Raw genomic sequence first — 25226 nt, 5'->3', positions numbered from 1 at the left:
TGGTTCTCATGCTGGGGATGTATGTGCAGAAAACGACAATTCAAGCACTTGATTGGTCTATATGCGATACCTCATACGTTGTCACGGCTCGCTGGCTTGCCAATCATTGCCGCCCAACTGTGGCCGCCACTTCTCTGTGCCTCGCAGAGCCAACACGCGATTTCCTCCGGTTCCCTGTGCGGAAAGCCGTCTCCAGAAGACCTCCCCGAGATCCAACTTTGCCTAAATAATAATATGTGAAATCCATTTTTGGCCTTAAACAGGCTTGGCTGACAACTGGTGAAAACGCCCGGGCCCGTCGCTATGCATCATCATGCGTATAGTAAGAATGGGTAAAAATAGAGAGGAACAGTGATAACCAGTCCACCCGCAAACTCCGCTTCCAAAGTCAGAAAGAGACCCTGCTGTAAATGGGGTGATATCCACCGCGTCAGATCCATGGTCAAGCTCCGGTTCAGGGCTTGTCGTCATCCTCGTCGTCCTCGTCCTCGTTGTACTCGTCCATGTCAAAGTCGCTGTCGCTGCCGCCCAGATCGAAGTCGCCCTCATCATCCGTCTCGTTCCAGAAAGCGTCGTCGTCCATGGTCTTCTGGGGCACCGGCTCCAGATCCGCCGTCGTGGGGAACGTCACGCCGGGAGGAATGTCCTTCTTGGACTTCTCGACCGTCTCCCGGGCTCGCTTTTCGTATTCTTGTCGGTTGTCACGGAACAGAACGCTCGCGTCGACGTTGGCGGGAGAGTTGATCTCGGGGTCATCCAGAAGCAGCAGCACCGAGCGCAAGACCGACTCGACGCCCTGGAGAGGGGACCATCGCTCGCAGGCCTGCTCGCCTGACTGCTCGTCTTCGCCAGGTGTGTGGAGGATGGAGATGCAGAGCTTGCCGTCGGTGTAAATGTTGGGATGGTAGATGTTCTTGTTCAGGAAACGGAAGGTTGGCGGGGCATAGGGGTAGTCGCGAGGGAAAGTCATGTCGGCCTGGTATGTTGTTAGTATTTTGCCCCATCTCGGCTAGGGGAGGGGATCGTATGATCCGGAGCGGCGAGGCAAGGACTAACCTTGAGATAGGCGCCATTAAAGGCGCTATCAGGGTTGACGACCATGAGGCCAATCTTCCAGGACATAACATTTCTCTCGTCGACCTCGATGTGCACCCACTTCTCCTTCTGCAGCGTCTGCAACTCGCTCATCAGTCGCTTTTGTGCCATGGTAAACGGCGGTGTCTGTCCGATATTGTGGCGATGAAGAAGGGCGCGCTACGCGGTGGTGCAGTATATCGAGGAAAGATTGCAGGCTCGAAAGACAGAATACAAAGGCTCTCGGCGAAAACGCGAGAGAAAACTCCTAGACACCAGAAGGTTCCCGCATGCGCACGCAATAACGAAGGTTTCGGGAGAAACACCGTTGCAGTGCCGGCAGTGTGACGGCTACACTTCAAATGCTCACAAAAGTCGTGTGACCGCTCAAGAGAAGGAGCGGATGAGTGACAGGTGGGATGGAGGAGCGGAGGGGATGATGACTCGATTAAGCAGCGGACTGACTCGAAAGTGGTGGCGGTAGCAGCGGTGGTAAGTAGCGGATATGTATGAGATAAGATAAAAAGGGAGGAGCCGTGGAGGACGCGGACAAGTGCCAAGAAACCGAAACCGCAAGGGCGGAGTGATCAGACAAGCTGACAATGCCGCCCCCCTCCCCCCCCAATATCCACCCGAGAGTATCGTGCGCGTGTGGTCTGTGCAGAGTCAACCTGACAATGGATTCAGTTGATAAAGTCCTGATAAAAGGGAAAAGAGGCCTAGGAATTGTCAGCTTGTATGTATACTCCTTTCAAGACCGATCGGATCTTCTCGAGTGTTTCCACGAGAGAGCTGGAGCCGAAACACCGCTATTTCTTATCTTACATCTCTAGAACCGATCCATTAGAACATGAATGCGGCATCCCGTAAGTTTGCCGGACGATACTGTGGCTGTGTCAGAACGCCGTCTAGCTCACCCTCACCCACCTTTAGCCTTCAATACTTTCTTCTCTTCTCTTCTCCTTTCCTCTGCTCTCCTTACCCCTCTATCTATAACCAGGTTATATAGACAGCTAGCTGCTGTAGATAGTAGATAGCTTAAGTGTGCCTACTAAATTTCTAACTTTCTTTATCTAATGTTGTATAGGCTGCCTTTCACAAGGCCTAACTAACCCTTACCCTCTTAGAGGGTATAGATAAAAACAAACTTCCTATATCCTTAACTATTACCTGTGTTAACCAAGAGACCCACCCATTAGGGCTTTGCTGTCACCAAGACTTTTCTTAAACAGATTATATGCATGCAGGTTTTGCTAAGGGCGACAGGAGCATGCGCGGCAAGGGAAGAGAGGGACGTTAGATCCCATGCCTAGCCACAGCGGCAAGTTTCTACTACTAATTACTTCGCCATACCTATCCGCAGGCCAAGGCCGACTTGTCTGACAGCGTGACAAAGTTCGGATTCGAGTACTGCCGTTGGTTTGGACGGCGTGGACCCTCTCGCCTCATCTAGGAAACACGGAAACGAGAACCAAATGTGCTTGATGAACTATGGACTGAATAGACGTACCTATTCCATCTCCTCCGCCCTATTTCCCTGCGCCCTCCCTCCCTTTCCCTACCTACCTGCCATGAAATGCTTTAGAAAATAATAATTGAGATTTTCAACTTTTTTTATGTTTTGTCTATCCCTGTTTGTTGCGTATCTCATACTTCCCACTGCCACTGCCACCGCATTCTTCTCCTGCTTCTTCTGCTGCCCTTCCCTTTGGCTAAAAGGCCAAAGGAACCAGACATCCTGATCTCGTGCAGAGAAGAAACAACAGCCGACCAAAAGAGGAGGTCCTAGAATGGAGGGAGAGGGGCTCAGCCCACCCAACGCCTGGCGCTCTTGAACATCCTGACCCAAGGGCCGAATTCGCCCCAGGCCTCGACCTGCTCCGGAGGAACGTAGCTGCCGACGTCTGCCATAATGGTCCGCTCGGGATGGGGCATGAGGGCGAAGACTCTGCCGTCCCTGCTCCTGACGCCAGCCACGCCGCCAGGACTGCCGTTCGGGTTGTACGGGTAGCTCTCCGGCTCGGCGACGCGCAGGCGGTTGTCGACGTACCTGAGCGGGGCGAGGCCCTCGTCTCCCAGGCTGTCGAGGGCGTTGGGGCTCGCGAAGGAGGCCCGGCCCTCGCCGTGCGAGACGACGATGGGGAGTGACGAACCGTCCATGCCGTGGAGGAAGACGGACGGCGTCGCGGCGCGGGACTCGTCGATCTTGACCATGGCGACGCGCGCCTCGAACTGCCTACTGGTGTTCTCGACGAACGTCGGCCAGTTCTCGGTACCGGGAATCAGCTCCTTGAGGCGCGTGATCATCTGGCAGCCGTTGCACACGCCCAGCGCAAAGGTGTCGGGCCGCTTGAAGAAGTTCTCAAACTCTTGGCGCGCGTGCTTGTGCTCGAGAATGGACTGGGCCCAGCCGACGCCGGCGCCAAATACGTCGCCGTACGAGAAGCCACCACCCGCCGCGATGCCCACAAAGTCCGCGAGTGACCGACCTGCCAGCACGTCCGACATGTGCACGTCGATGGGGTCGAAGCCGGCCGCCTTGAAGGCGAAGGCCATTTCGCGGTGGCTGTTGACGCCCACCTCGCGGAGGATGGCGACGCGGGGCGCCTTGCGGATCAGGCTGCCCAGGGACGCCGTCAGCGGCATGATGTTCTCCGAGGGGGAGAAGGTGAGGTTGTACGACAGACCCGGGTCCGTGGAGTCGGAGACGAGGGCGTACTCGCTGTCAGCGCACGCCGGGTTGTCTCTCTCCCTCTGCATGGCGTACGACGTCCTCGACCACCACTTCTGCATCTCGGCACGGTCGAGGCTGACGACAGGCGTGTGGCCCCCGTGGCGGATCCTGAGGGTCTGGTCGGCCTTGGGCTGGACGACGCCGAACTTGCGGATGAGGCCGGGGGGAGGACCGCAGGTGGCGAAGCAACGCTTGAAGTTGGTCTCGTCCTCCTTGCGCACCTGGAAGACGGCGCCAAGCTCCTCGTGGAAGAGGGCTTCGAGCAAGTCGTTGGGGGCACCGGATTTGGCGATGCCGTCGAGCATGAGGTCGACGCCGCAGCGGCCGGCGAACATCATCTCGGCGACGGCCGTCATCAAACCGCCGTCGGAGACGTCGTGGTAGGCGAGGACGACGCCGCTCTTGTGTAGTTGCTGCAGAGCATCAAAGTAATCCGTAATGAGATCCACGTTGCGCACGTCGGGTGCCTCGTTGCCCATCTGTCCCAGTGATTGCGCCAGGGCGGAGCCGCCCATGGCCTTCTTGCCCTCGGCGAGGTCGACGTACATGAGGATCGTCTCGCCGACGTCCTCGACGCGGCGGAGCTGGGGTGTCCAGGTGTTGCGCACGTCATCGACAACAGTGACGGCAGTGATGATGACGGACATGGGCGCCGTGACGCTCTTGGCCTCTCCAGACTCGCGGTCCTTCCATGACGCCTTCATCGATGTTGAGTCCTTGCCGACGGGGATAGAGATCTTGAGCTGGGGGCACAGCTCCATACCGATGGCGCGGACGGCCTCGTAAAGACCGGCGCCCTCGCCCGGGTGGTTGACGGCGGCCATCCAGTTGGCGGACAGCTTCACGCGGTCCAACTGGCCCAAGAAGTCGGCAGCGCCGAGGTTGAGCAAACTCTCGGCGACCGCCATGCGGGCGGAGGCCGCGGGGGAGATGAGAGCAAGCTGAGGCTTCTCTCCCATGGCCATGACCTCGCCGGTGCGGGTGTTGGAGCCGATGCTGAACGAGGTCGCGGTGACGGCGCAGTCGGCGACGGGAGTCTGCCAGGGACCGACCATCTGGTCGCGGACGGACAGACCACCGACGGTCCTGTCACCAATGGTGATGAGGAAAGACTTGGAACCGACGGCGGGCATGCGGAAGACGCGCTCAGTGGCGGCGGTGATGAGGGCGGCAGAGTCGGTGGCGTCGGCCACGCCGGCTGCGGCCAGAGCGGAAGCAGCGGTGAATGTAGGCAGCTCCAGTCTGCGAGACTCGACGACGCGCTCGAGACGGCGGCCAGGAGGGAAGAGGGCGTCGAAGGGGAGGTCGATGGGCATGGGGTGCTCAGGGGAGTCGCGGTCGCTAAGGGTCAGCTTGGCGTTGCCCTCAGCATCCTTAGCGACGACAGTTCCAACATCAGAGAAGGGACAGCGTTCACGGCCTGTGAAAGGTGATCAGTGGGGGTGGCGAGGACGTATCCGCACAAAGGGGAAACTCACGGCAGATGCTGACGAAGCGGTTGACGTTCTCCTTGTTGACAAGCAGGACGTAACGCTCCTGGGCCTCATTGCACCAAATCTGCAGAGGACTCATGCTGCTGTCTGCGCTGTGGACTTGACGGAGCTCGAATTTGCCACCGAAGCCGGCGTCCTTGACAAGCTCGGGGAGGGCATTGGACAAGCCGCCCGCACCAACATCGTGGATCATGGCAATGGGGTTCTGCTCGCCAAGGCCGGCACAGGCGTCGATGACCATTTGAGCGCGACGCTCCATCTCGGGATTGCCACGCTGAACACTGGCGAAGTCCAACTCTGCAGTGTCTTCGTTCGAGGCACTGCTGGAGGCGGCTCCTCCACCAAGGCCGATGAGCATGGCGGGGCCACCGAGAACAATGGCGTGGGCGCCATCGTGAACATCCCCGAGCTCCTTGAGAGCGTGCTGCGGGCGGACGGTTCCGACACCACCTGCGATCATGATGGGCTTGTGGTAACCGCGCCACTCGGGGGAGTCGTCCTTGCCAACGTTGGTAAGGAGGGTGCGGAAGCAGCCGAGCAGGCAGGGCCTGCCGAACTCGTTGTTGAAGCGGGCACTGCCAATAGGAGCCTCCAGCATGATATCGAGACTGCTGGCGAAGTGAGCGGGCTTGCCAAGGTCAACCTCCCACGGGGCATTCTCGTCGGGGATCAACAGGTCAGACACCCAGAAACCGCAAAGACCGGCCTTGGGGGCAGAACCCCGACCGACAGCGCCCTCGTCGCGGATCTCACCTCCGGCACCAGTGGCAGCACCAGGGAAAGGGGAGATGGCGGTGGGGTGGTTATGCGTCTCGACCTTGACGAGGACGTGGACGACTTCCTTGGTCAGCTTCCAGCTGCCAGTGGAGTAGTCGGGGGCCCAGAAGTTGGCAGTCTCGCCCTGGAGAACGGCGGCGTTGTCACTGTAGGCGGAGACGGTGAAGTTGGGGTTGGACTTGTGGGTGTTCTTGATCATCTCGAAGAGGCTCTTGCCCATCTGCTGTTGGTCGATGGTCCAGTTGGCGTTGAATTGCTTGTGACGACAGTGCTCAGAGTTGACCTGGGCGAACATGAAGAGCTCGACGTCGTGGGGGTTGCGGCCGAGACGCTTGAAAACCTCGACGAGGTACTCGATCTCGGAGTCGTCCATGGCCAGGCCGAACTGCTTGTTGTAAGACTTGAGGGTGCCGACGGGGTCGGCGTTGCCGAAGATGTCGACGATCTCGAGGGGGAATCTTTGGCCCTCGATAAACATGTCGGACAGGTCGGGGCGAGACAGACCAATGGTCTCGGTCATGCGGTCGTAGACGACATCCTTGAAGGCAACATCTTCCTCGGAGACGGGGTTCTCAAAGTTGATGGTGATAGCGCGGCCACGCTCGATGCGGTCAATGTGATCTGAAAGGCCGCAGACGTGAGTGATGCTGGTTCCCTTGGACGACCAGGGCGAGATATTGCGCGGGGTGACATAGTACGTCTTTTGGGTATCAGTGCTGGCGGCAATATGAGCATTGGTCTGATCGGGCAGGCCGAGCCACTTGGTCAGCTTCTGCTGGACGATGAGGTTGTTGTCGCTGTTCTTGAGGTGAACGTAGTAAACCCAGATGCCGGTGACGTTGGCGACCTTGTTGGAGTTCTGGACCTTGTTAATGCGCGCCTTGAGCTCATCGGCCTGCTTGGCAGTGTAGGCCTCGGAGCCGACGAGGGTGAGGAACTCCATCTTGCCTACTGTGGGCGTAGGACACGGGGAGCTACCAGCGATCAATGGGGACGTCTCTCCCGGAGTGGCAGATGGCGAAAGAGGTAAGTTTTTGGGGCGCGCCATCATGAGCGAGTTGGCCTCCGATCTGGCGGGGTGATTAACAAAATTTTGGCGGGGCAGCTAGCTAGGCTGCAGATAGACGATAAGAGTGGTTAGAAATTGGCGTCCTGAGACTTTTCTTTCATGGCGGGGCACTCTTCCGTTTTGTGTGGCTGGAGTGGCGCGGATTTTTTTTCTTTTTTTCTTCTTCATTCCCCTGTCAGTTTCCCCATCTATATTTGTACGATGTACATCCACTGTGACCATGACAAGTGTCAACCTTCTCCGGGCCAAACTCCAAGTGTTCTAGGTACACCGTACTCCTGGTGCTTGGTGTTTAGCGCACTATTGCCCCCCCCCCCCCTCTAAGTGACGTGAGGGATGCCCCTGTTGTCACCTCTGTCGTCGGCCTGCATTAGAATATAGCTGGCGAGTAACAAGGGGCCGCCAGCCGCCTTTCAGCCCCTGCTGCAGTTGCATCACGTAAGACTTCAAAACCTTTACAAGGGTGCCTACCTACTATATACATACCGGGCTACCCTTAGCTATTGGGGCAGGGAGGACGCGGATGCCTCGCGATCCCTCTTTCTTTCAACCTTGATTCGCTCCATGTCAGCCGAGAACCGGAATCTTTTCCTGCCCTCGATGAGCCCATGGCTGATCCGACCTGCGTTCCATTTCGGTACCTGATCGCGAGTCTGGCCAGTGCATGATGTACAAACCAGGAGGCCCAACAAAGCGTCGCGCGCAGCCGCTTCTCTCAGCATCCGCCCCCACCCACGGCCACCATTCAAGGAGGAAACTCGAACCCCATGAACCCAATGCTTTGTCTGATCACTCCCGCTCAGCTATGCAACTTGAGTGTGTGCCCCGCGAGGCACATCGTCCTTTGGCAGTGTGGCACCGACCCCTCTGACTGCAAGCAACCACAGGCCAATCCCAAACTTACGAGGCTACTGGTAACAACACCCATGGTCCGAGGAGAGGCGTGCTCAATGCTTCTTAATTCATTGGAGTGATTTTGGTTTTTGTTGCGAATGCTTCCCTCTGGCGGCTATCCTTTGTCTCGGCAGCTCAACCTCTGCTACGCACCTAGGTCGTAGTAGATGCAGTTCCCCGTCCTGAAGTTGTACAGGAACGAATGCCGGCTGGCAGTCTTCTTCTCCCAGTCCCATTTCCAATTCAGCAACATGTCGTGGATCTCCCGGACGTACTTCTTCTCCGCCGTCGTCACGCTGTGCTCCACTTTGCGCCAGCTCTCCCCGTCCGACAGGCACGTATCTCTGATGAGGTCTATCACCTGGTCCGTCGTCTCGACGGCCAGAATGGGCCCGTCTAGGAACGAGTGAACCAGACTGGCGGCGCTCACCTGCGCCTGCTCCACGACCGTCCTCCGATTGAACTTCTTGCTCCTCGTCTGCGCCGTCAGCACGCGCACGTCTTGCTCCTGGTGCGCCTCCGCTGTGCCGCCCGTCTCGGCTAGTTGGGCGTTGCTCCTCAACTTAGCCACGGACTTGGAGTCCCGCTCCCGGATCTCACCTCGCAGCCACGAAAACAGCTGCGCCATCGGTATGTCGACGTCGGGGATGTCTTTCTTATCCATCGTCTTTACCTTCAGGATCGCGTCCTGCTTGATGATGATTATCCATGAGTAGCCCTCGTCGCGGTTTCGGGACAGCAGTTCTTCCGGTGAGCGTGCGTCTTTGGCAAGCTCGGCGCTGATGTTGTGCGACCAGAGCGTCTGCAGGATTTCTATTCCCGTGGACCGCAGGGCAGCGGCATCGAAGCTGGCTACTAGGGCGTCGCACTTGTGGAGAATGTGAGCAACGTACCAAGAATAGAGGGGGAATATTCCCTCGGGACTTACTCTCTTGACTTTGTTGAAGATGTTGTAGCTTTCTTCTTCAGATTTCTTCAGGAACGCCTTCCCGCCGCTTTTGGGGGGCCTGGAAAGCTTCTCCCAAGATAGATTGAACCCCACAGCGTGGCGCTCTTCGTATTGGCTGCCGATTCGGGGGCAATTCTCTCTGATGAGGCTGTCGTATCGGCCACCTGCGGCGAAAACATCCTTGACCTTCTTGTCGTAGAGGCAGGAGAACAGGATCCCCCCGGTGTAGAAACTCTCCTTGAGACTGTTCAGAGGAGTGACGTAAATCTTGCTTGCAACGCCGAGACGTTTAGCATATTCTGACACCTCTCTGAGATGCGCCAAGGTTGAAGAAGCTCGTTGGTACATGTCGGTGCCCTCGAAAATGGTCTTGAGCTTCGAGAAAGCTTTCGACGGGGTATCTGCGCCTTGTTAGTTCCCACGTCGACATTATACATTTCTCGCAACCCACCTCGGAAGTCGAATCGCTGTAGTTCATCCACGCTGGTCGCTGATAGGCCAACCAGGGGCGACCGCAGCTGCACCCTGATCTTCTGCCATGTCCAGTGGTGGATATTCAGTTTGCTGAGAACGTCTGCCACGGCTCTTCGTGACCCATGCTCGACTCGGCAGTAGTCAAATATGAGCTGCAGTAGGTCGGAATGCCCAAGGTGGAAACACATCTGGCTGGAGGACAGCGAGGGGAAGGTCGCAATGATTTCGTCGAGCACCTTCAGAACCTCGGCTTCCTTCAACGCCAGATCGAGGGTGTTGGTCGTGACAATGTCAAAATCAACCTCGCCGAGCATATAGGGCTGCCCGGTGTCCCCTTTGTCGCGGAAGACGTTGCCGAATGTGAAGGTTCGCTGGACGCCCGGTGTTCCGCTGCCCTTGGCAAGCATCCTTGCGTGGCCCATCGTGAGATCGAAAGGGAGCTGCAACACTGTTCCGTTCGAATCCAGAAGACTCACAACGTTCTCGGCGTAATGAGCGGAACGCGGGTAGAGACAAGTTCGCTGGCATTCGAGAGCTCCGTGTCGGCGGAATATGGATATCAGAGTTTCTTTCACGATGCTCTGGTTCAGCAAGTCTTCCTGGGTGGGGCTCGTCTCGTGCATGTCCCATGCGTAGTCTTTGGCCTGTTCCAGTGGCCGGGAGAACAATGTCGACAGCATCTTCTTGTAGTACGGTGAGCTAGGATCTGCGAGACCTGCGAGCGTGCGCCTAATGGTCTCGCTCTCCATTTGTACGGGAAGCTTTCCGCTCTGCAGCAGTTCTGCACTCGAAGGACGTTCTTTCGGGTTATGTGTTACGAGAGACAGGACAATCTCTGTCTGTACTCGATCTGCAGGCTTGAAGTCCGGAGGAAGCGTGGGATTGGGTTGCCGAAGCTTTTCCAGAACATCGGCTCTTTGCATACCGAGCATCGGGGGATAGCACATCTCGAAGAAGATTATACCTAAAGAGTACATCTTGGGCGACATCAGCACCACGGCAGCACAAGTGAGGGGAAATAGAATCTGGGTGACCAAACTTACGTCGACTTTGGCACTGTACATTCCGCCAGACCCTGATCGTACCTCCGGTGCGGCATAAGAAGTAGTCCCAATGCTTCTGGTGAAGTCGTCCGACTCTACGGTGTTAGACAAGGCCCTGTCAGCGGCAAATTGGCCGCTGGTCGCCAGTCCAAAATCGCCAATCTTGACGTTGTCCGTTCCGTCGCTACTATGAGCAATGAAGATGTTCTCGGGTTTGAGATCTCGATGGACAATGCTGAGACCATGAATATGGGCAAGGCCTTCGAGTATTTGCCGAAACAGGCGCCATATTTCCGGTGTGTTTTGATACAGCTTTCTTGTAATCAAATCCCGCAATGTCTAAGGTTGTCAGTTAAGCCTCCATTTTCCAGTATAGACTCTCAGTTGACAGCAATGTAGCTTACCCTTTTCTCACAGTATTCCATGGAGATATACAACACCGTCCTGGAAGTTCTGTACGAATGGTTTCTCCTCAATATCTCTTTCCCCCTCGGTCCAGGTCCGACTGCCTGACTGCTGTCGTCGGAATCGGAATCGCTCTCATCCTCTTCCTCGTCCGAGTCTTCGTCATCCTCCTCTTCCTCGTCCGATTCCTCTTCAGCGTCCGAATCATCGTAGCCAAACTCCACCTGGGGATAGCCACTTGACGACATAAAGTCTAGACCACCTGTGCTCGTGGCGAGGTTGATAGCGGCGCCTTGGGATATCGTGTCGTGGGAATCTTCCGTGTTAAGATCTTCAGTGGAGGTCTCACCCTCTGTGTCCGACTGATCCGGAACCTCCTCAACCCAGGTGTTGTAGTATCGAACCACGGCTGGATGACTGAGTTGAGACAGCAGACGAACCTCTTTCAGGATCTCGGTCAAGCTCGCTTGCGATCTTTGACTGATTTTCTTGATGGCATATATCTGACCATCCAGCTTTTTCCGGGCTTTTACCACCTCGCCAAAACCACCTTTACCTAGACGGCCCTCCTCGTCAAAGTCTTCCAGATATCTCGACGATGTCAGAGTTCTATTCGTCGACTCGCGTCTCAACCTCGGGGGTATGGGCGATAACGTGTTGAGGGAATGATAATTTGACGTGGTCGCAGGATCATCCTCCACTATCACAGGCGCATCCGTGGCAAGGAACTCGCTGGATCCAAGCTCAAAGGCGCGAGGCCGTTTCTTGGGGTCTGCCTTGAAGAATCTTGTGACCAGTTCCTGCAGCGGTCTCGACAGAGACATTGAATCGGACACAGAGGAAGGTGAATGATACCTCTGAGGCACGTCAAGCCCGAATATCATTTGCAGAAAAACAATACCAAATTCCCACATGTCCGTTTTCTGCGTATAATGAGGTTTCGACAGCGCGGCAGTCTCTGGCGGCAGCCAGTAAGCAGACTTCGCAGATCTCAGTCCTAGCGGCGCATGACCCTTGGACGAGATGTTGTGCAGCTCTCTTTGATAGCCTGCGTCTGCAAGTTTTGGTACAATTTCCCCTGTCTGTTCTCGGAAAAGCAAGACGTTTCCTGCGTGTATGTCTTGATGAACCAAAGACTTGTTGTGCAGGAAATTGAGAGCGTCAAGTAAATCTCGCGTCCAAGCACGCACCTTACTGGTATCCAACTGGCCAGCCAAATCAAGAAGTTCAGCAAGAGACCCCTTTTCAGCACTAGGGGTGAGGACGCTGACGGTCCAAAGACTTGCAAGCACTTTTGCAGTGTTGTTCTTCTCCCGCTCCACCCTAAAGTCCAAAACCTCAAGCAGGTTCCGGTGACGCACTAGCTTGAGTGCCTCAAGCTGGCTTTCAAGAGATTGAACCTGTTTCTTGAAGACAGAGGCGTCTTCTTTTGCAGTTGTGCGGAGAACAGTTTCCTTGAGCGCCAAGTTGGGGCAGTCCTGCCCATCGTCGACGACAGGCCAAACGGAGAAGACAGTCGAAACGGGGCCTTTGGCGACCTCGGACTTTCCGAACACAGCCTGGAAAGAAATGATGTTTCCAGTCTTGTCCGTCGTGTGACAGGGCCTGTCGAAGATTATGCGACCACTTCCGGCGCTGTTTGGGCCGTCCATTGTGTCGAGAGACGGCAGCCCGTTTGGTCGATTCTTTTTGCGTGTCTCCTTCGCCTTATCCTTCTGGCGTTTCAACTCAACCTGCAACAATCCACCGAGCACTCTTTCTTCCTCTTTATTTTCTTCAACTTTCTTGCGATTCTCTTCCTCCTTCTGTTCCTGGGCTAGCTTGGCCAGCAAGGCTTCGTGGGCTGCTCTCTCTTCTTCAAGTGAGGGGAGCTCAAGCCCCTTTGCCTTGGCCTGAGCTGCGTCTTCGAGGATATCTCTGATTCCTTCTACAATTCGATCCATCATCTCCTGCTCCTCAGTTGCAAATATCTTGGGCTGAGTCTCGAGAAACTTCTGAAGCTTGAACAGGGTAGCCTCACGGAGGTCGCCAGTGTTCTTCAGAGTTAGCAGCGGCGGGCTCTTGGGATACGTAGCAGTCATCACTACACCCAAAGTGACGGCAAAGTCCTCATCCGATGACGCCCTGATTCGAACATCGAATGAAGGGTCTGCTTTCTGGTTGAGTGTCAGCACCGTTTTCCCTTATCAACAAGAGCCTCCAAGGACAGCGACGAGGTCCTCTTTACCTTCCAAGCACCTGGTGTCTCTGCATGCCTCACGAAATCCTCCCCATAAATGGCTTCAAGGGCGATGAGCTCATTTCGTTGAAGCTCCTCATATGCAATCTTGGAGGCAGTTTCGGGACCCTTTGGTTCGAGTCCCGGGAAGCTTGAGTCATCTTTGTTTGTCTGAGGTTGGTTGATGGGCTTTTTCCACACCCCGGATGCTTTCGACGCCATATCGAAAATGACGAGAAAGGGCTTGACGAATCACCACAGCGCGAGCCGTGACGCTCGTTACAAGAAAGCCATAATGTGTAAAATTGGCAATGCTGTTTTAGTATAGAGTGATATGTATGGATGACACACTAAGAAGGGAGGGAAAAGACGAAACCAAGTTTGGCCGACTGAAGCGCCACAGCTACCGTCGAACGGCTGGGAGGCCTGATGCGCTGTCACAGTATACCTTTACATCCACCGCTATCAACCTGGAAGTGGGGGGGTTTTTCGCACGATAGGCGAATGCCCCTCACTGATGACGCCTATCGTCCTAGTGCCTTTCCCCAGTGGGCCAGGGCACCATGGTTCTGAAGAACCCAAAAGCTGGAAGGGTGCTTGACAAAGAGGTACGTACAGTTCACAAACGGTGCAGATGGACTGTGTGGGTCCGGCCAACAAACCAGGGACGCGACGTCCACATGCGGTAACAAAGTAAACAATGTGAGAAACCATATCTGTTCGCCGCGGTCAGATCACCAAAACCACGACTAATTGAGACCTGCGACCCGCCAGGACACGAACGCGTGATGCGATCTCGTCAAACGAACCCCGCGCTACATTAGAAAGCTCAAATCCGCGCGTAGCCATCGATTGATTGGCAGAGTCATCCTCTTTTTTCCCCGATAATCAGGAGCACACAAAAGTTAGGATGCTGGGCTGGGTTCTGAGACGAGGGTTGGAGGGCGCGTCTGGTGGAAACAGAGCAAACGCAGGTAAGGAAACCCCCCGCAGCGCCTCAATCGCCTCTGGAGGCTTTTCTGACTTCGTCGTAGACGACACGACGCAGATTGAGCAACCAGACACGCCCGCGCCCGTCTTCGCTGCCCGCGCGCTGAAAAGTGCCATCTTTGGGACTCCCGCACGACCAGGCGACGACAACACCGCGATTATGGCGCATCGCAGAGATGCAGATGATTTCGACGCAGAGTCCCGGACGCCGTTAAAGCCTCAGGGCATTCTCCTCACTCCTGGGACCGGGACTTCTCGACGGAAACGCGTTTCGTTCGGACACGACGTGTTGGATAATAAGAAATTCGACAAGAAGGGCAAAGGGAAAGAGAGCGACGAACGACTTGGAAAGTTCCCCGAGAGCTTTACCAACTCGGGCGGCGACTCTGCAAGCAAGCGCACCAAGTTGACAGAGGCATTGGAGAACTCTCGACGGAACAAAGAGACTGCGAACCCGCGAGAGAGAAGCCAGACACGCGCCAACGGAACGAGGGGAGACGACGCGGAGGACGAATGGGAGGAGGCCGACGACGATCAGTATACACAAGACATGACGATAGACCTTAACGAGCCTCATTCGCGGTCGGGCAAGTACTGGAAGTCGGAATTTGAGCAGTATCACCAGGACGCTAAAGCCGAGATGGAAAAACTGCTCAAGTACAAGCAACTGGCGAAATCTTACGCCAAGATGAAGGACGCCGAAGCCATCGACCTGAACGCGAAACTCAAGGAGGAGCAAGAGAAAGTTGCGCAGATGGAGAAGAGGATTTCCGAGATGGCGGCGCAAATTGCTTCGAAGCGCGCCAGTGGTGAGGAACGGGACAACCCACAGCTGATGAAGGACTTGGCCAAGCAGACGGCCGTCGCTGTGGAGTACAAAACACAAGTGAAAGAGCTGGAAGCGTTGCTGGGTAACCGTGACGGAGACGAGGACGAAGGAGATGCGCGGAGCAGACGCCGAAGGCAGGCCGCCTCTCCACGAACCCACAAAGCGCTGCTCGAGACGCAGCGCGAGCTGAGAAAGGCCAGAGCACAAATCAAGGAGAATGGCCAGTTGCGAGAGGAGGTTGAGCGATTGAAGTCCGATCTCCTCTTTGCCGAGCAACGAGCGAACAAACTCGCCGAGGAGAACAAGCGGCTTGCCGAGCAACAGCCCTCGCAGAACAAGGAGACAACCACATCGAGCAAAGAAGTGGAAGAACTCAAAGAGGAGGCTCGACAGAAGGACGAAGAGCTGCGCAAGCTCAAGTCGGATTTTGAGGCCTACCGGACGGATGCCGAAGCCACGCAAGAAGATACGCGACACATCCTGGAGAAAGCAACCGATAAAATCAACGAGCTGAAGAGGGAGATCAAGGCGCTCAAGGCGGGCTCAGCTGAGGCATCCAAGTCCAGGGCTGCAGCTACTTCTCTGGCTGACCGCGAGCCTGTTGCAAGGGAGCATCGGGCGCAGGACAACGATCGCCTCGCTATAACCAGTAAGGCCCAGAAGCCCTCGGTTGATACCAACCGGCGAAGCCTCGACCTGGTAGAATCCCTCGGCAAGAAGCTCAACGCAACGAGGTCCCATAATCTTCGGGACAAGCATCAGCGAGACGCCGAGTCTCTAAGTTCGGAAGAGGAAGAGATCCTGAAGGAACCCCCCCCAAGACGTCCCCAGTCCGAAATCTTCTCCAACCGCGTCAACCTGGACAAGCCTAAGTGGCGGCCATTCATTCCAAGGTCGCCTCGCAACAGAGAATACCTTGGTGCTGATCTGAATGAACGGATCGTGACTTCGACCGAGATCCCGTCGGGAACCACGCCGGCCCCGCGGCACAGGTTTGCGAGCAAGGACAACAATGCCCCTATTGACTTGTTGCAAGATCGGTTTGCCCGGCTTGGCGGCCCAGATATGGATGCTAGCAACATGGCGGCGAACATGTCAAAGAGCACGCTGCCTCCTGAGAGGCGGGCCGCGGCAATCGCACGAATAGAACGGAGGAAGGCTGACAAGAAACGCGGCGCCTCAGGCCAGGGCAACAATAACAAGGAGAACATGCGACCTCAGCGCTAATGAATAACCACATGTAACTGCGGCGGTCATGATCCTCGCTCTCATGTCTTTTTTCTTTCTTTTTCTTTCTTCAGAGTTTGATTGTAGGAACAGGATTCGGTCATTATACTAGTAGTCTTGGGCACACCGGAAAGCATGGCGTTTGGGTGGGGTATCATATATCAACTCGGAATACTCAAACAGTTCTAAGAGCCTCGTTTCCGACCGTTGTCCCTCTTTTTTTCGTTACTTTTTACTGTTTTGTTTATCTCGTGACGAATGCCTCTCGGCAGCGGTCTATGCGCTCAAGGTTCCCTTGGTGCTGGGCACTTCCCCCTCCTTGCCGGCGACGCGGCTCGTCGCCATCTTGACGGCCACGGCCAGGGCCTTGAAGGCGCTCTCGGCGCGGTGGTGGTCGTTCTCACCCCTCAGGCAGTCGACGTGCAGGGTGAGGCGGGCGCCCTGGGCGAAGCTCTGCAGGCAGTGGGGGATCATCTCGCAGCTCAGGTCGCCAATCTTCTCGCGGCGGAGGCCGAGGTCGACGACGCTGTAGGGGCGGTTCGACAGGTCGACGACGGCGCGGGAGAGGGCCTCATCGAGGGGGGCGTAGGCGTAGCCGAAGCGGGCGAGGCCGGTCGCGCTGCCGAGGGCGTTGGCAAAGGCGTAGCCGAGGGCGATGCAGACGTCCTCGGCGGTGTGGTGGTCGTCGACTAATCAGCCAGTGTAAGCGGAGGGAAACTTGTGGCCATGTAGACCAGGAGAGAGAGAGGGAAGAGTGACGAACTGTGCAGGTCGCCCTTGCAGGCGAGGGCCAGACTCCAGCCGGCGTGCTTGGAGAGGGCGTGGAGCATGTGGTCAAGGAAGCCGATGCCCGTGTTTACGCTGATGGTCTGGGACTTGCTCGCCTGCGAGGCGTGCTCGGTGACGGCCGCGGTGAGCCTGGAGTCGGTTTCGGGGGGGAATGCCCCGCCATCGAGGTTGATGGCCAGCTGGATTTTGGTCTCGTTGGTGTCGCGCGCGAGGGCGGCCCATCTGGGAGGGTGAGAGGTCGTAGACATGGCGGGTGTATTTGCGAGACACTGAATGGTCGGATACAAGAGCGTCCGGTGAGTAAATGGTAAAGATATTGAAGATATCGCAAAACAAGCTCGCCTTCAAGAATCTTTTGGCATCTTTTTTCCCCACCCCGTCTGTCGGAGCTGCAGCTTCAGTGTCATTCCGCTGGGGAGGGGTGCGACGTAGGGCATTGGCCAATGAAGGCCCGGCGACTGTCAGCGTTCGCAGCGACTAGAATACAGCGCACGACGTCCCCCACCACAATACTGGTTACACCGCTTAGGCCCCAGCGGCAGAAAAAAAACGCATTGAAAAAGGCGAGGCAGGAAGGCTTCTTCCTCTTTCCTTGCTTATTAAATTGTTCCCTCTCACACAGAGGACACGGGTCACAAACATGCCCAGCACTAGCACATCAGCGCTGCAGCCTGGTGTCTTATTGGTCCTCTCCCGCTACACCTGCAGATAAAAATACGGCAGCCTGCCAATTGCAAGCTGCCATCTGCATCACCACCAACTTCCTCTACTTACCCACCAGCGCTTCCACTACCTCTTTTGAAAAGCCTCGCTTTCGAGACTTTTTGCTTTGAAAAGATGTCGTCGGAAATAATGGATGCGTACTGGCAGGCGCCGCCTCTCGCAAGGTACGCGCACCTCACCTCTCCCGTCTCACCTCCCCGACGCACACGGACTGACTCTCATCATCTAGAACAGTTGCTACGGCCGCCTTCATCACATCCCTGTCTGTCTTCATGGGCCTCGTGAACGGCTACTGGTTCTATTTCGCGCCAGATCTCCTGTTGAAAATCCCGCCTCAGATATGGCGTCTCGGGACCAACTTCCTGATCACGGGTCCTAAGCTTAGCTTGCTCTTTGACCCGTACTTACTGTACACGTACCTCTCTGCCCTCGAGGTTGGCAATTCCAGGTTCTCCAGACGCGAGGATCTCATCTGGTATCTCATGTTTGTGTGCACTGTTATCACGGTAAGTCTGCTATATCGTCGTTGCCCTCGGCAGCTCGCCCAAAAACACGAATGCCCCCAAAAAAAAACGTCTTCTGGAAAGTTCCTCCACACGTGCACCCCCCGCAAAGCGAGCATCAGCTCTCTGCCTGCTTGCTACACATATCTTCTGCACCTCATATTATCTGCCCGCATAGTGGATACCCACAGCTATAGCGGTTCCTGGAAATGAGGAAGATTACCCTCACGGCGCGACCAGTCCATTTCGCTTTACAGGACTTGGCTTGTGGCGTGGGCGTGGTGGGATGTCTTAATGGATGGCTCGTGCAACCTTTTACAATGTTGCTCGGGTGGTTTTTACAGCTCCCTACATTTTACCACCCAAACTGGGTTTTTGTTGTTTTCTCATGTAGTTCATGTCATTATCCACGATCGCCATGAAACCATCCAGCTCCGGCCCAGGAGAAACATGCGCTAATATCGCACATAGGCGCTCTGCACCTACGTCATGGGCGGAGGATGCTTCCTGCCAGCCTTGATTATCGCCCTGTGTCGCACCGTCACCCAGGACCAGCGAGGTGTCAAGTCCAACTTCTACTTCATCACCATCCCCGCCCAGCTCAGCCCGTTCTGCATTATGCTCATGTCGCTGCTAGACCCCAGCGGGGCCGGGTACTATACCTTCATAATCCAGCTCCAGGGCTTCATCGCCGCCCACCTGTACGACTTCCTGTCGAGGGTGTGGCCCGAGTTCAGCGGCGGCCGCAACTTGATTCCCACGCCTGCCTTCCTCTCGCGTCTCGTTCAGACCCCCCGCTTCAACCAGCGCGGCTACGGCACTGCTATACGCGGTGGCGGAGGTGCCTCGGCCCAGACTTCGGGCAGCAGCACGGGTGTGTCTCGAGGCGGCGGCGTCCTTCCCGACTCGTGGAGGACGAGAGGACCTGGGCAGCGTCTGGGTTAAAGCATGGTTCGCGGAAGGTTGCATGATAGATAATCAATACATTAGGAATAAGAGCATCGTTTGCTCTATTTAATCTCTTATGCAGTTGCAGTGCCTGACGCTGCAAGACTGTATGCTCAAAATGCAAAATTCCCATCCATCCCGAACTCCGAGAAAGCCAACGCTCCCCTTTCCTTTGGTATTCATAAAAAGTCCTTTCCCTTTTGGTATAACGATAACTATCCGTACAAAGTGCTTTTGCCGCTCCGGATGGGTATATCGCTCTCATAATCTTGAGGGTCTATGTCCCTCACTGGCGCCACGTACGAGATGATAGGACGGCCGGCCAGTGGCCTGTCCTGGAACCTCTCCCCGTGGTGGGTCAGAGGCTCTGAGATGTGCATTGCGCCTGTCTCGCCACGATCATCCACCGGCGTCGCGCCCTCGACGACGATCTGTGGCGGGGAGTACTGCTTGGGCACGCGGATCCGGGGGACCGAGGGGAGCGAGAGGGACGGTATGCTCCTGGATTGTTTCCGGGACGGAGGCCCTCCCGGAGGCGGCGGCGGGATGTTGGCGAGCTGGGGCAGCGCGGGGTTGTCGGTATATGACCGCTGTGACCGCGCGGGCGACGGGGTTCGCGAGGCGGCTTGCGGTGGTGGTCTGATGGCAGATACGGCCGGGTTCTCGACGGCGTTGAGGTAGGTTTGCAGCGCGTACGAGTCCGGGGTGTTGGTCCTTCGGAGGTTAGGTGGTGTCGGGGTGTTGGTACGGTGTGACTGGCGGCTCATGGCCCGGGGTATGTAGGCCGGGTGTGTGGGAAGAGCGCTCCCCGGGCCGTGGTGGCCGGAGTGAGGGTCGAAGTTGTAGTGGGCCATCTCGCGACCGGCCTGGACCTCCTGCGCCAGCCTGTCATAATAGTCGGCGTTGCTGTGGATGACGTTCTGCTTTTCCTGCAGCTCGTAGTTGTACGAGCGGATCGAAGACGACTTTTTGTGGTCCGCTATCGGGATGTAATGGCTCTTGCTGGTCGCTGTGACGGAGCTGCCGTTGCTCCCGGGTGGTCTCTGGTCGAGATATCCCCCGTCCTGCGCTTTCTGTTTCCGCTGCTTGCGGCAGTAGATGATGAAGAGGCATATGGCTCCGACGAAGACGAGGCCGCCGCCGACTGCGATACCCACGATCGTTCCAAGCGTCATGCTGGTTGCGGAAGCCCCTCCGTCGCCAGGCATCGTCGTGTTGGTGGCCGTGTCGGTGATGTTAACCGCCACTTCCGAGAACAATTGGCCCGTTAACCCAATCAAACTCCCGTCCGTAGGTTTGCGCTGGCATCCGGCTTTGAGAGCGATCAAGACTAGACGGCGGCTCGTCAGTACTTGTCATTGACCGCGGGCGGGAAGGACTACTTACAGTTGGAGAGGTAGCTTTGGTCGTCGCTGGACTGTAGACACCGGACGCAAGACCACCAGCTCGAACTTGAAAACTTGTCGTTGTCTGCTGTGCAATAATCGTAGGCGGTCCCGGCCTCTGGTGCTACAAGCCCGCTCGTCAAGGCATTCTTGAGGGGCAGACAAGCACTGTTGATGATGCAGGGGGAGTTGATGTCGGAGATGGCGTCGGGGAAGTTGAATAGACAGACATCCACCGCATAGCGGACGTTGTCTATCAGTCATGTGTCAGTCCAAACTAGGTCTCCTGTCTATCGTTCCAGCAAAGGTCTTACACATGAACCACGCGGCGTCGCTTTCTGGCCCCTTGGTTGCCTGGCTGTTCTGGAGGCAACTGATGCAGTTCTTGAACTTGATGCCGGTGCCGGTCGAGTGATATTGGTCGTTTTCGCATACAATGTCGGACGAGCTCGTTCCGGATGTGTCTACTGCCGTCCCGTTATGCCCATCCAAACACAGGGCCGCACAATCCGAGCCGGGTGTGACCTCCAGCGACGAAACGGCAGCAATAAGCGAGAAGACGGCAAGGAGACGCCACGATGATACGACCGTCATTTTGAAGAGAGGCGCCGGGTCGACTAGGGCCGCGCGAACCTGGCGAATAGGGGCGTGGACGTCCGGGATAGGGAAGGTCGTGATAGCTTCGCAGGCATGGTATGCCAAACCCTCTCTAGGTGGGAGTGAGAGTATCTCGAAGGAGTCTCTATACGTGATCTACCGTAGTCGGAGTCAAAGACTAAGGCGTAAAATCCATTCCAGCACAGTCGAGCTTTTCACATGAGGGACTTGGTGCAGATATACCAGCTGGCGTGGGAGGTAACATCGCGGGAGCACGGCGATCTCATGCAAGACAGGCAGGCGGCTCTGTACTTGCAAGCACGGTAATTACAGTGGCAGGTCTATTTTGGGGAGCATGGTGAAGTCACCACGACACGGGCCCCGTAGAAACCGAATCGCCCACTGTCCAGAACGGTAAAGTGTGTCTAAGACGTGCGTCTTTTCCAGATGGCGAGGCGGGGGGGGTTCTCGAGCTGAGAATAGAAGCCAAGATGGAGCGACCGAAGATGAATCAGTCCAATGAGATGGCGCATGGTCATGAACCCCCAGCAGTAGGATCGCATTCAAGCCCGGGTTCGGCGAATGAGAAGGGAGAGAAACATGAACACCGGCGCCAAAATAAAGATGGACGGGACTGGGATCTGGACAAGGTGGACGATGTTGACTGGCTGAGAGAGACGGGAAGGTTAAAACGAAACGGGCAGACTTGAGGATTGAGTGGTCTTGCTGGCGCCGGCCGGGGATGCGGCCTCTCACTAACCATGTCAGTGGAGAGGTCTCGGAAGGCCAATTAGCGGCCGCCCCTCCCGCCAGAGGGCCCGCATTGCGGCCATCTCAACATAGTAGCGGCTGGGGCCTCTAAAAATCAGACCACCCACACACACTATAGCCAAGACGGTGACAGCACGAGACTGGATTTTTAGAGGGTAAATGGCTCACGGAACGTATCTCTCCTCCTCATCCAGAATCCTTTTCGCTGACCAGCCTTTGGTTCAACGAACGACGTGTCCGCTGTGCCCTTAATAGCTTGATGCTTGTCCTACCCGACGAAGCCAAGAGACGCCTGACTGCGTTTCCTTTGGGGCCCAAACCAAACTTCCGTCTACAATGAGTAGAAGCTGGACCAGCCATACCCAAGCCATGATCCCGTTCTCGACCTAACCAACATCCTCCACGACAATCCCGGAACATTAAGAGCCACGCTGTAGGGTCCAGCGCGTCTATTAACCAACAAGACAACGCTCACGGACAGCCATCAGTTGGCTCAACTTACTGTCGCTGCCGCTGCCGCGCTCCCGGCGGCGACGCAACATCTTCCTACTCGGTGCTAGCGGTCCAAGGCTCCGCCTACCACACCTGGCTTCCTCCCATTTGCTCCAGACGCCCCCCCCCCCCGCCTGGTGGTCACTTGCAGCCCAATTTCCGTGAATAGCAGACAATGTGATAGTGGCTGCATATGCCGCTAGCCTTCTCGAACAGCTCGTGCGGAGAAGATCGCCCGTCTCCTCGCGCGGAGCGCCGGAGCGAGCGACGCTGTTCCCCCCACTGATGGCCGGTCATGGAGCAGAACTTGGGCGGTCTTGTTTCCCGGTTCCGTCTTGTGCAGCGTTCTGAGAATCCATATGAGAAATCGGCTTCCAGCTCGGATTTGCCCTCTCGGATGGACTTGAAAAGGAGACGACGCCCCGACCCTGGATATTGCCGGACATCAAAGATTTCTCTCTTCGGCTTGAACTGCCCTGTCCCCTCTTTTACAGGTCTAGATCCCTTGGCCTTCTTCGAAGGCTCGTTCCATCCCACGAGCCATCATCGTGTACCTCCTCCAGTTGTCGTGGTATGACCATGATAGGCCGAGGTCTTCCGCTCATAGACACGGTGTAAATTCCACAGACAGCTCACCTGTCTTTGTCAAAGCTGGTTACACGAACATGAATTCCTTCCCTTCTTATCCGTTTTCTACTACGAGTCATCCCGCACTGTCCGACAGGTTACCCGAGTTTGATTACCATGGGGCACTTGAACGACTTGCACCACCTATCAGTCGTCAGCTTGAGTGTCCGAATTTGACGCTAGTTTTAAATGTGCCCCTTAATCAGCTTTCTGATCTTCATTGATCCTGTAGAATCCATTACCGTATCCTCTATTCGCGATTGGAAACGGCTTGCTTGACCTCAACCGGACCGAGGTCTTACCTAGCCTCGCGCTTTCTAGTTCAGTTATTTGAGCCATGTTACGCGAATGAAATACGGCATTCTGACACCCCGAGTCCCATTGTGGGCCAAATAATAGCCCTTGGTGACAAAACGCATGCTTTGTTCAGTGTTACTCTAAGGCTTCAGAAGACTTCTTGGGCATGGAGGTCTGGCTATCCGTTACTAATGCTTCGAGATTCTACAAGATCTGCTGTCTAGCGAGGTATCGCAACGTTTCTGACAAACGATGTGATAGTCTGGGGCGAAGAACAAGGCTACGTGTTAGGGACAAACGGCGCAGGTTCGGCGATATTGGCCTGGCGTACGACTTGAGTACTCCTTGTGAGTCCATCCGTGTTGCGCAAAAAGGGCGAGTTTGGGTTGTACATTCTCAAAGATGGAGCATCCGCAATCAAATTTCCAACAAATCGCTGCCCGAGTCTACAAATTCGTGTATGAGATACCACGTGAACCATTCTCAGTATGTTGCCGCCAGCTTGCCAAGTTAGTTGGCCACTGAGCAGGAGAAGATATATAATGGCCATAATCGAAAGCCGTTGTTGAGACTAGAAACTCCTCACCACCGCCACAGTAAACCAGGCAGGCCCATATCTGCATCATGGCGACAAGGCTCGGTTTCATCTTCAGCTTTCTTGCCTTCCAGGCGCTCTCATTCCCGGCTGAGTCGCCTCAGCCCCCGAGCCCGGAGACTTGGTCCCTCATGAGCTTCCGGCGTGCCTGCTCGGAAGATCAGGCGAAGTGCACTTACAGCTTCCTCATCTCCGAAGACCCGGCAATAGCCCCCAGGTATTGCAACTTCACCATCGAGGCAGCGGGCGGACTCCCTGCGTACCAAACCGACTTCTCGGCCCTCGAATGCCCTGACGCCCCGGAGTACACGGTCAACGGCGGCTGGGACGAGCAAAAGTTTGTTACCCTGACGGTCATCAACCAGCAGAGGGGTCTTCTATCCTTCTTTTCGGCCAGGGATTCGGATCTTTGGGCTGGCAACGAAGTCAACCCACAGACCTCCGATGTCTTCAATCACCCAATTCCCACCAAGCGAGAGATGATGCAAATAGCGGAAGACAAGACCAAGAAAGACAAGGCTGAGGACAACAAGGCCTAGAAGAATATGAAGCGACTGTAAGAAGCGAAGAAAAGGCAGGGAGCGAAGGACAGGGAGGAACAGAAGAGTTTAGAGGAAGCAAGGGAAAGGGATGGGGGGATTGCCTATGCTTCAGAGTGGAAGCTTGTCGACGTCATCAGATGTGAGATGAGTTGCTTCACCTACGAAGCTGGTGATAAGACTGGCCACGTCGTCTAGACAAGTTCATCACCGGGTCTTTCACCGATAGGCTCGTCATGATGTTTGGGATCAAGAGTGGCAACTCGACGATCGAATCCTGTCATATAGATGTCCGGCCATTCGAGGGACTTAAGCCGCTGGGCAAGAGTATCGCGCATCAGAACTGCAAGAACGGAGGCTGGTCAGCCTCCTGGGGTCACAACGAGACAACGGGCCATGCGGTCATGACCGTATTCAAGTAAGGGAATTCCGTCCTCCCGTGGCTAGGTCTAGACTGACGTCCAGGACAGCAAATATAAGCAATGGCGGACATACTATGGGTTCACCAAAGTCAACACCAATGTCTTGGTGATAACGGTCTGAGGCTCACGTACTGGCTGTGATTGTTACAGGGAGGTAATGCTCACGATTTGGATTGGAAAAATGGTTGTGTCTCTTTCTCGAGAAATCCTTCAAGACATATCTCGTGATATTCATATTCCAGGCTGTACACTGTTGGCACAAAGTGGTGATTCGAGTGAATACTATAACTCTGTGGCTCTCGTTACATATACACCTCCGCAAAAACAAAGGTGGTACGGTGAATAGGGACCAGACTTCTAGC

The 25226-nt window shown here is 55.8% G+C and overlaps 9 protein-coding genes across 9 annotated transcripts; 4 read left to right on the top strand and 5 right to left on the bottom strand.

The window, feature by feature from the left end:
• Positions 1 to 454: 454 nt before the first annotated feature.
• Positions 455 to 1206, bottom strand: GLRG_03099 (ubiquitin-conjugating enzyme; the record flags this gene model as incomplete). The annotated part of the gene is made up of 2 exons (XM_008093784.1): positions 455 to 976; positions 1057 to 1206. 2 exons carry the CDS (start codon positions 1204 to 1206, stop codon positions 455 to 457), a joined length of 672 nt encoding a protein of 223 aa, XP_008091975.1.
• A 1674-nt stretch (positions 1207 to 2880) lies between these two features.
• On the bottom strand, positions 2881 to 7021 carry GLRG_03098 (phosphoribosylformylglycinamidine synthase; the record flags this gene model as incomplete). The annotated part of the gene is made up of 2 exons (XM_008093783.1): positions 2881 to 5228; positions 5287 to 7021. 2 exons carry the CDS (start codon positions 7019 to 7021, stop codon positions 2881 to 2883), a joined length of 4083 nt encoding a protein of 1360 aa, XP_008091974.1.
• Positions 7022 to 8186: 1165 nt separating this feature from the next.
• Positions 8187 to 13352, bottom strand: GLRG_03097 (uncharacterized protein; the record flags this gene model as incomplete). Its single annotated transcript, XM_008093782.1, has 6 exons — positions 8187 to 8909; positions 8970 to 9391; positions 9442 to 10441; positions 10508 to 10846; positions 10912 to 13068; positions 13140 to 13352. 6 exons carry the CDS (start codon positions 13350 to 13352, stop codon positions 8187 to 8189), a joined length of 4854 nt encoding a protein of 1617 aa, XP_008091973.1.
• Positions 13353 to 14040: 688 nt separating this feature from the next.
• Positions 14041 to 16176, top strand: GLRG_03096 (uncharacterized protein; the record flags this gene model as incomplete). Its single annotated transcript, XM_008093781.1, has 2 exons — positions 14041 to 14104; positions 14165 to 16176. 2 exons carry the CDS (start codon positions 14041 to 14043, stop codon positions 16174 to 16176), a joined length of 2076 nt encoding a protein of 691 aa, XP_008091972.1.
• A 276-nt stretch (positions 16177 to 16452) lies between these two features.
• Positions 16453 to 17213, bottom strand: GLRG_03095 (imidazoleglycerol-phosphate dehydratase; the record flags this gene model as incomplete). Its single annotated transcript, XM_008093780.1, has 2 exons — positions 16453 to 16865; positions 16940 to 17213. 2 exons carry the CDS (start codon positions 17211 to 17213, stop codon positions 16453 to 16455), a joined length of 687 nt encoding a protein of 228 aa, XP_008091971.1.
• A 589-nt stretch (positions 17214 to 17802) lies between these two features.
• GLRG_03094 (Der1-like family protein) lies at positions 17803 to 19136 on the top strand (the record flags this gene model as incomplete). Its single annotated transcript, XM_008093779.1, has 3 exons — positions 17803 to 17852; positions 17918 to 18194; positions 18663 to 19136. The coding sequence occupies 3 exons, from the start codon at positions 17803 to 17805 to the stop codon at positions 19134 to 19136; spliced, it is 801 nt and encodes a 266-aa protein (XP_008091970.1).
• A 218-nt stretch (positions 19137 to 19354) lies between these two features.
• On the bottom strand, positions 19355 to 21118 carry GLRG_03093 (uncharacterized protein; the record flags this gene model as incomplete). Its single annotated transcript, XM_008093778.1, has 3 exons — positions 19355 to 20469; positions 20526 to 20777; positions 20839 to 21118. The coding sequence occupies 3 exons, from the start codon at positions 21116 to 21118 to the stop codon at positions 19355 to 19357; spliced, it is 1647 nt and encodes a 548-aa protein (XP_008091969.1).
• A 2814-nt stretch (positions 21119 to 23932) lies between these two features.
• GLRG_03092 (uncharacterized protein) lies at positions 23933 to 24442 on the top strand (the record flags this gene model as incomplete). Its single annotated transcript, XM_008093777.1, has 1 exon — positions 23933 to 24442. One exon carries the CDS (start codon positions 23933 to 23935, stop codon positions 24440 to 24442), a length of 510 nt encoding a protein of 169 aa, XP_008091968.1.
• Positions 24443 to 24681: 239 nt separating this feature from the next.
• GLRG_03091 (uncharacterized protein) lies at positions 24682 to 24985 on the top strand (the record flags this gene model as incomplete). Its single annotated transcript, XM_008093776.1, has 2 exons — positions 24682 to 24860; positions 24913 to 24985. 2 exons carry the CDS (start codon positions 24682 to 24684, stop codon positions 24983 to 24985), a joined length of 252 nt encoding a protein of 83 aa, XP_008091967.1.
• Positions 24986 to 25226: the final 241 nt, after the last annotated feature.

The sequence above is a fragment of the Colletotrichum graminicola genome (assembly GCF_000149035.1).
Source record: "Colletotrichum graminicola M1.001 genomic scaffold supercont1.9, whole genome shotgun sequence".
NCBI lineage: Eukaryota > Fungi > Ascomycota > Sordariomycetes > Glomerellales > Glomerellaceae > Colletotrichum > Colletotrichum graminicola.
The sequence above is the reverse complement of the archived record's forward strand: the minus strand, read 5'-3'. Positions and strand labels throughout refer to the sequence as shown.